Source organism: Gorilla gorilla, chromosome 2, assembly GCF_029281585.2.
Source record: "Gorilla gorilla gorilla isolate KB3781 chromosome 2, NHGRI_mGorGor1-v2.1_pri, whole genome shotgun sequence".
Lineage (NCBI taxonomy): Eukaryota > Metazoa > Chordata > Mammalia > Primates > Hominidae > Gorilla > Gorilla gorilla.
In genome coordinates this window covers 68388194-68397321 of record NC_086017.1, presented here as the reverse complement: position 1 = coordinate 68397321, position 9128 = coordinate 68388194, and the positions used below count along the sequence as shown (strand labels likewise).

Genomic DNA, 9128 nt, shown 5'->3' with positions numbered 1-9128 from the left:
CAAGCCATATTTTAGAGCAGAAACATGGGGAGAGAGGAAAAACATACACCTTACAGAGCAATCCTTTCACGTGAGGACCATCTGAGGGGAGCCTATTAAGCTCGTGTGATACTAACAGATTGAGTGCCTGAAGGGCACACAGTGAAAGATCAGGGAAGACCAGGATATCACTTTGGAAACACTGCTGGGGTAGACAGCTTTTTGGTACAAGTAGTGTCAAAGGAATCCCTGGCTTTGAGATGTAAGGGCTCCAACCTCCCAGCAGTCCTCCCAGGGCAGCCCCAGCGACAGGCACAAAGGTCACACCCATGCAGGAAGAGAGGGAGGAAGGAGAGGAGCTCCATAAATAAGCCCAGACAAGGGCTTGAGAGCAGACAAGGGCTTGAGAGCTGGCCAAGCAGGTTCTCTCAGCTTCTGTGTTCCAGCCCCTCTGTGGGAGGAGAGAAGGGCAGGACCACAAGCCTGCCAGAGGCTGCAGCCTACAGCCGGGGAGAGGCCAGCCCGGCCTACAGTGCGGACACAGGACAGAGGGGAGCCAGGTGAGCCAGGTTTTTGGGCAGGGAGGGACTGGGAGATCCCAGAGGAGAGGGCTGCCCCCGTGATGACCCTGTCCGCAGCTCTGAGAGACCCTGAGCAAGGCTTTCTTCACTGGGCACCTCCTGCAAATCAGGCCCTGCACTAAGTGTTAGGGTCACGGCATGACAGTGACAAAGATCCCGGCACTCTTGCAGTTTCTGTGTTAGTAGCAGGGAGATGGAAGTAAATAAAAACATATGAAATGAGTAAATGATCTCAAATGTCAGAAGGGGATAAGTGAAAAGAGAAAAAGGAGAGCAGAGTGAGGAGGACAGGGAATGCCGGGGGAGGGGGCTTGGGGTTTTAAAGAGGGTGGCCTCTTTAAGGTTAAATGAGGTTCAATGCAAAAAGCCCTAGTGACATTTGAAGAAAGGGTGTTCTGGGCAGATGGAGATGCCCTAGCAAAAGCTGGCAGTGGCAGGGAGGCCTGGAGCATTCAGAACAGCAAGGAGGCAGTGGCAGCAGAGCAAGGAAAAGAGGTAAGGCAGGACAAGAGGAGCCGCACTAGGTGCACTTGAAGGACTCCAGGGGACAGAGGATGGGGCCCCTTGCCAGCACCCCCACAGCCCTGCTGGGGGTATTGGTTTGAAAGCCTCATATGAATCACTTGCTACATGTGGTTACATGACCCTTATAAAGTCTCCTCCCTTTCCTAGGCCCACATCCTCTCCATAAAGTGGTAATAACCGCAGTGCATCTGTCAGGTTGAGGTCAGGAAGGAAGGGGATCAAAAGCATGGCAGCCTGCAGGAGAGATTTACAACATACCTGCTGCAAGCTAGGAAACGCAGAGCTGGCCTCCCAGGCCTTGTGGGAGGAACATGTAAGCAAATAAGAACTTGTCCCTAACCCTAGAGCAGCACCCAGGGGACGAGGGAGCTGAACTTTGTTCAGAGAGAACAGCAGGGGCAAAGGGTAGGAAGAGAATGAGTGGAGGCCAGGGATGAGGGCAGTAAGTTGACATAGGAGAGAAGTGAGTGGAGTGGGGGTGGGTAGACACAGCAAGGACTCCATTCCACAAGCAGTGGGCCCCAAGGAGCAGATTCCAAGCAGAAGAGGAAAACAATGTGATTTGCAGTTCAAGAGTTCACCTGGCAGCTGGGAGAACAAATAAGAGGAACACTGAGGCCAAGTAAGAGATAACAGTGGCCTGGATGCTAGCCAAAGAGATAGCAAGGAGCAGATGGACTCAAGAGACTTGTGAAATAGGATGGACTGCACCTCATGGTTGCCTCACTGTGGAGGAATAGGGGCTTCTCAGAGGCCAAGCACTTGCCATGAAGGAGACACGGTCCAACCTGGGTATGAAAGACACTCAGGGGCTCCAGGGGAACACTTCACAGGCAGGAAGCAGGCTTCCTCCCTTCAGTGCCACAATGAGCCTGCAGGGCTCATAGAAATGGAGCTGAGTGATCCTAGAACTTATGAGCAGCTTAATGAGACCAAGGTGCCCCCAGCAATCCTCCACAGTGGAGCTGTAGTATGGACAAGTCATGTGCTTTGTGGTCAGACCCCATCCAACTCCTGGCCATCTCCAGCTGTGTGGCTAGGGGCCACTCAACCTCTCCAGGATTATTTTCTTCAGGTGTAAGCTTCACTGACTTTTTTGTGAAGATTTCCCTAGGCAATTCATGTAACTCAAACTGCAGTGGATAGAGCCCAATCTTTGGGGTCAGGCCCTGTCCAATCTTGGCTAACAAGTATTGAACAAACATGTACCAAGCAATGGCTGCATACCATGCCTACCACGCACACAGTGCCTGGTCCACAGCCAGTGTCCACAGGGGGAGTGGGGAGGTGGAGTGGCATTCAGGTACTTAGGGATGTCTTTCTTCTACCAACCAGCCCTGGCTGACACCCAGCCCTAGGCAGTTCCTCTTGCACACAGGTTCTTTGCACTGACCAATGCTGAGAGCAGACTCTCGGAGCAGCCGGGTTGGAAGTGTCTCTCCACAGTCACCAGACAGATCCAGGATAGGATGGGCAGCCCAGTGCACCGAGTGTCATTGGGGGATACCTGGAGCAGGCAAATGCACCCCGACATAGAGAGCGAGAGGTATATGCAGTCCTTTGACGTGGAACGGCTCACCAACATCCTTGATGGAGGTGCCCAGAACACTGCACTCCGCAGGAAAGTTGGTAAGGGGAAGCTGGGGAATGGGACATCTGTTTTATGCCCCATGCTTCTCTTGTAAGAAGAGTCCTTCATTAGCAGTTCTGTTTCCAAATAACAAACTTTGCCCTTGAAATTCCACTGTTAGAGATTCATTCCTTCGAACTGTAAAGACAATCTTCACATGTCAATATTGCCTGAGCCCACCTAGGGGATAGAAGAGTCCTAGGCAGCAGAAGACCTGGATTCTGGTCCTAAAATTCTGCCACTGCATAGCTTTGTAACCTTGGGCAATTCACTTTCCCACCTTGGTCCTCAGTTTTGTCATCTGTAAAATAACAATAATGTCTGACTTCCTTTCCAGATCCATGAAGCAAGTGGGTGAGAAGATTTGAAGGTGCCAGAAACCTCACCCAGGTCCCTAAGCCCTCTGTTCTCTGTCCTCTGCAGAGAGCATCATCCACAGTTACCCGGAGTTTAGCTGTAAGGACAATTATTTCATGACCCAGAATGAGCGTTATAAGGCTGCCATGCGGAGGGCATTCCACATCCGGTTGATAGCTCGGCGCCTGGGTTGGTTAGAAGATGGTCGTGAATTAGGCTACGCTTACAGGTGCTCATTCCTCGAGCAGCCCCACTAGAGAGGGATCTACCTGGGATCACCTGGAAACCCCCTAGCCCCATGAGCCATTTCCCCCAACAAAGGGAAGACTTGTTGGGAAACCAGGATGCTAGGTGCCCTTTATCTCCTGTACTCTGCTCAGGCAGGGGGTACCTGGGCCCCTGTCTCCAATAAGCTACTCAACTACAGCATCTCTCCCCAACAGAGCCCTTTCTGGAGACGTGGCCTTAAATATACACAGAGTCTTCGTGAGAGCCCTCAGGAGCCTGGGCTCAGAGGAGCAGATTGCCAAATGGGACCCACTCTGCAAAAACATCCAGATCATCACAACGTATGCACAGACAGAGTTGGGACATGGTGAGCTAGGACTGCTGCGTGTGGTGTTTAGGTTGTGCACTGCAAAACTCCAGAGGGCCCATTTACATCTAGGTAGTCATAGGTTCATATGCTCCGAGGGACATATGTTTAATAAGAAAACATTCCAGCAGCTGGCAGTCAAGGGTCTTGAGGAAGGGGTGCCGCCTTCTAATTCACACGTATTGTATGAGCTCCCAGTGGGGCAAGTCATTCCTTCTGGAAACATCAGCAGCCACCCCTTCTCACGGACTGGCTATAGGGGACTGTGTGTCCCACACACAGCCCACAGATGAAAGGGGAGAACTGCCTGCAAGTACAGCTGGGAGCTGGGCCCCACTCCATACTGCGCTGATGCCTAAGAGTTCAGACCCACCTAGAAGCAGCTTCACAGGTAAGAACCCTACCTCAGGCCAATGTCTAACACCCCTCCTTGATCCTAAGGGACATATCTTCAGGGCCTGGAGACTGAAGCCACCTATGACGCAGCCACCCAGGAGTTTGTGATACACAGCCCCACGCTGACTGCCACCAAATGGTGGCCTGGAGACCGTGAGTATACATCCACCCCCCTTCCTTATCTCTCCCCAAGTAGAAGAATGTTGGAGGGCAGAGTAGCACTGGCTTTGAGGTCCAACAGACCTCAGATTGATTTTCTGTTCTAGGCTGCTGACCTTGGGCAAGTCAGTTCACCAACCTGAGCCTCAGGTTCTTACTCTGTAAAATAGGTGGGATATTAAACATTTCATTAGTGAGTGGCTGGAAAGTCCCCAAAGGAACTTTGAAGTAGAGGAGACAATCGATCCATGAGAGACAAGGCCTCACTCACACACACGCACAAACACACACACTTGGTCTAGTCCTAGGCACTCCTCACAACCCTGGTTCCTCTCATCTCCCGAGTTAGTGGCAGAGCTTGCCACCAGCCAGAGCACAGGCTCTTTGATGACACAGTGGAAAGAATACGCCTGCCTGCCCCTGGGGCAGACACCCAGGAAGGCTCACGCCCACCACCAGCCCCCATCAGGCCACCAACGTCGTACCTCCTGCTGTGGCCACCAGGTGGCGGCCACATCAAGCGTCCCTGAGGCTTGGTGATTTACCAAGCCCCAAGGAGGGATTTCCCCTTCCTCAAACTTGAGAATTTCACCTCCAAGGACACATCTGTGGCACTTGGGGACCCACACCTTGTGTGGAAAAAATTAAAACAAATATGCTGAGCCCAACTAAAGCAGGAGAGTGACAGAGATGAGAGACACATAGAGAGAGGGAGACACAGGCAGAGACCAGAGACATAAGAGAGAGACATGAGCCGGGTGCGGTGGCTCATGCCTATAATCCCAGCACTTTGGGATGCTGAGGTGAGTGGATCACCTGAGGTCAGGAGTTTGAACCAGCCTGACCAATATCATGAAACCTCATCTCTACTAAAAATACAAAAATTAGTCGTGTGTGGTGGCGGGCATCTGTAGTCCCACCTACTCGGGAGGCTGAGACAGGAGAATTGCTTGAACCTGGGAGGCAGAGGTTGCAATGAGCCGAGCTCAGGCCATTGCACTCCAGCCTGGTGAAAGAGTGAGACTCTGTCTCAAAAACAAAAGAAAGAAAGAAAAAAGAAAAAGAAAAAAAGAGAGAGAGAGAGATGAGAGAGTGATGACAGAAAGAGAGAGAGAAAATAAATGACCACTGTCAAAAATGAAGACAAAAGAAACCAGCCTTTTAGATCAGACAGACCAGGGTACAGATGAATCCTAGCTCTGCCCCTCCAGGCCAATGACCTTCAGTGTGTCACTCTACTCTCTGAGCCTTAACTGGAAAATGGGACTCCTCATCCTCTCTCCCCTGCAAGAACTGGAAAGCATCTATCACAGGGTCTAGCGCCACCTGGATTTTGATAAATGATAATTATCTGTATTCATTATTATAAGGTTGATGACAGAGTAATTCATTAATAGTTGGGGGGGCGCAAAAAAAAAAGCTGGATCATTTCACAGTGCCTTTGCCAAGTCGCTGCTAGGTTTGCTTGGTTCTTTGGGGGCAATCCCCTCTCTCTTTGATCAGTGACTTTTCAGGGCCCCAGAGGTACCCATCCAAAACCCCAGCCCCAGGAGGCTGGGTTGGTTGGGAAAAGCAATGCACAGGTGTTCCTGTGACGGGCCGCTACTCTCTCTGCCCTCAGTGGGACGGTCAGCCACCCACGCCCTGGTCCAGGCCCAGCTGATCTGCTCAGGAGCCAGGCGGGGCATGCACGCTTTTATTGTGCCAATCCGGAGTCTTCAGGACCACACCCCACTGCCAGGTAAGCCCATAATGCTCCCTCAAGGAACTCTGCCAGGAGGAGAGCCCAGGTGGCCTCCCTGACCTGGGGCCCCAGAGGGCCACAGGAGTAGCTAAGACATGTCTCCCTTGGGCAGGGAGCGGTCCAGTTGGACAGACTTGGTGCTAACTGGCTAGGTGAACTTGAGAAAGATTTAGCATCTTTCTGACCTCAGCTTGTTCACCTGCAAAATAGGTACAATAATCCCAGTGTCACAGGCTGCTGTGACCTGGAGTGTGTGTATGATACCTGCCACATAGCAAGCACTCTCTCAACTGAAAGGTGTCCTCATCTCCATCTCCTTCAAGGAATCATCATTGGGGACATCGGACCCAAGATGGACTTTGATCAAACAGACAATGGCTTCCTGCAGCTGAACCATGTGCGGGTCCCCAGGGAGAACATGCTGAGTCGCTTTGCACAGGTTACAGATCTGGGGAGGCCGGGGACTTGTACTTCCTGGAGAGGGGACCTGCGCTTTGTGCAGGCTGGGCCTGGGTCCTCCATAGAGCTTAGTTTGGGCCACATAACCTCCTCCCCCAAGAGAGGCTTTGATATCCCACAGATTGGGGTGAAACCCCTGCTTAGGAGCAGTATGATCTTGGGCACAGAGCCTCAGACCTCTCATGCAGAAATGCTCGTCACATAGGCCGACGGAGCAATCGTGGGGTGGGGTGGCAGCCCCAGGAGAGGATAGGGCTGAGGTGATCTGCATAATATTTACCCACAGTGAGGCCTGACACAGCCAATCGCCCAACAGATACCAGCCAGAATGCCAGCAGGAGTTCTGAAGGTCCCAATTCTGCCAGGCATCACCCCTTTAGTTATGGGTCATGGGGAGGTCCGGGGTGTCCCAGGAGAGGCACTGTGAAGCAGGGCACTTGGGTAAATGGCCTGGTATTTTAACATTCCAACTCCAGATGCGCCGGTTGAGGGGCGAGGTGCCCTCCATGTGTGGAGCCCCACAGCTCTGGAGAAGCGAGGGCATCCTGGGAAGCCTTGGCCCAGACCTTGTGCCCGTCCTTGTTCCACACAGGTCTTGCCAGATGGCACCTACGTCAAGCTCGGTACAGCACAGAGCAACTACCTTCCCATGGTGGTGGTGCGGGTGGAGCTGCTGTCAGGGGAGATCCTCCCTATACTGCAGAAGGCCTGTGTCATCGCCATGCGCTACTCGGTCATCCGCCGCCAATCCCGGCTCCGGCCCAGGCAAGGGGTGCCCAGTGACTGACTACCGCAGATATGCTGCCTTTTGGTCCCACAGTGCCTCCCCCTGACACCACCCTTCTGCCAGAGCCAGAGTGCTGGGAGCAGGCAATGCCCCCCACCACACACACACACACAAACACAAAATCTACCCAGCCTGGCCCCATCTGGGCATGTCAGAGGGGTCTCTCTGGCTGCCTCTAACAGGGCTGACCAGCCAGCCTAACCTGCATCCTCAGTGCCTGGCCCCCATCGGGCTCTATGTGATAGTGTCTTTGGCCCTGTAGCACCAGGTCTGTCTGACTCTGTGTCTGTCCGAGTCCGGCCGTGTTCTGTGCGGCTGTGACGGGTTGGACGGGTCTGGGTCAGCCAGTTGCCAGCTGCATCAGACTACGGCTGGCTGAGTTGATTCTGTCAGGCCGAGCCTAGCAAAATCCAATATCATATCGACTGTGTGTGGCTGAGCTCGTTCTGTCCAGCTGTGCTGTCAGCATCCGACTGGTATGTCTAGTCTGGATCCCTTTTGTTGTAATTGGTTGTGTTGCTACCACTCCCTCCACCCCGCAGCACAGAATAGCAAGGGCTGCCTGAACCCTCTGTGAACGCTCAGCTCGGCCATTTCACTTCATCCCTCAGCTTCCTCAGCTACAAAATGGGTGTGGCAGAAGCGGCCTTTCAGTGTGGTGTGGAGGGTGAAATGCAGTAAGGCACATTAAGCTCTCAGCCCAGGGTCCTTTCCTCTGGCAAGCTCACAGCGCCCTCGCCTGGCCTGGGCTTCAGAATCCGGGCTGCAAGAGTTCTCTGGAGGACAGGGCCACTGGGAAGAAGGGGCTTCTGCTGCTGTCCTGCCCGAGGCCCATTTATCTGGGCTGCAGAAGTGCCCCCAGGGTGGTTATAAGAAAGATGCGCCAGGTAAGCAGCTGCTGTCTGGAGAGGAGGCTTCTTGTAATCACATCCTCTTTCAATCCAGTTACTGCGAGCTCCTAAATGCTGGACATAGCCTTGGGCACTGAGGACATAGCAGCGGATAAGGCAGACACAGTCCCTTCCTTGGGGTTCCATCAGACCTGAGTTTACATCCTAAGAGTTATTGTTTAGGCTTGACATATTCCTCACCACGCGGCAAGTGCACACGGGCAGTGGAAGGTCACAGGTTCAAATCATCACAGGTGCAGGGCCACAGCTCTCCACCTGAAATCTTGGGACCAGACGTGTTGGAGTCTCAGAACTTTTCAGGTTTTAGGATAATACTGTGTATATGCTGGAATTCTATAAGCCTCCCTTAACAAGGGGCAGTACCCACCAACAAATGTGTCAGTATTCCTGCAGTGAAATGTGTGGATGTTCATGTTAGATGGGATTTTTAAAGGATTATCAATGGCCTCGTGTCAGTTCAAGTTTTGCAATGAGTTCTAAGGAACTGTCTGTTTTTAAGGTTTTTATGGTGTCGGGGATAGGGGAAGGTGGACACAACAGGTAGTGATCTAAATCTTCTGGTTCTTTTCCCTTCAGTGACCCAGAGGTAAAGGTCCTGGACTACCAGACACAACAGCAGAAACTCTTTCCTCAGCTGGCCATCAGTTATGCCTTCCATTTCCTGGCAGTCAGCCTCTTGGAGTTCTTCCAGCACTCCTACACTGCCATTCTGAACCAAGACTTCAGCTTCCTGCCTGAGGTACCTGCTGTCTGCGGAGGGGCAGGCGCTGGCAGGCGCTGGGAGCTAAGATTGTCCCACTCACTGGGGAGCAGCCACAGCCCCATCCCCATGGGCACTCCCCACCCCCACCTCTCCCAGCTTTCAGCATCCCAGGGCGTCTGGGTGAACGGCACCCTGGTATATAAATTTACCCACAACCAGCCCCCAGAGAGCTACAAACATGCTAAGAGAAAACAATCACACCTAGCGTAGAGAACACAGGTCCACAACCCCTGATGTGTATT

General features: G+C 52.7%; 1 protein-coding gene across 3 annotated transcripts in view; it reads left to right on the top strand.

Annotated features, from left to right (window-relative positions):
• The first annotated feature begins 374 nt into the window (after positions 1-374).
• Positions 375-9128, top strand: part of ACOX2 (acyl-CoA oxidase 2) — a 32094-nt gene continuing 23340 nt past the window's right edge. The window contains exons 1-9 of one of the 3 annotated variants that reach the window (XM_019024775.4): positions 375-539; positions 2464-2714; positions 3139-3301; positions 3516-3667; positions 4109-4216; positions 5844-5963; positions 6290-6405; positions 7018-7190; positions 8700-8862. In XM_019024775.4, the coding sequence (XP_018880320.3) occupies positions 2555-2714; positions 3139-3301; positions 3516-3667; positions 4109-4216; positions 5844-5963; positions 6290-6405; positions 7018-7190; positions 8700-8862 (1155 nt within the window). In that variant the 5' untranslated portion in view covers positions 375-539; positions 2464-2554. Of the gene's footprint in view, positions 540-1231; positions 1399-2463; positions 2715-3052; positions 3302-3515; positions 3668-4108; positions 4217-5843; positions 5964-6289; positions 6406-7017; positions 7191-8699; positions 8863-9128 lie in introns of those variants that run through there. The other 2 variants (XM_055383231.2, XM_063703874.1) reach the window with 2 other exon arrangements.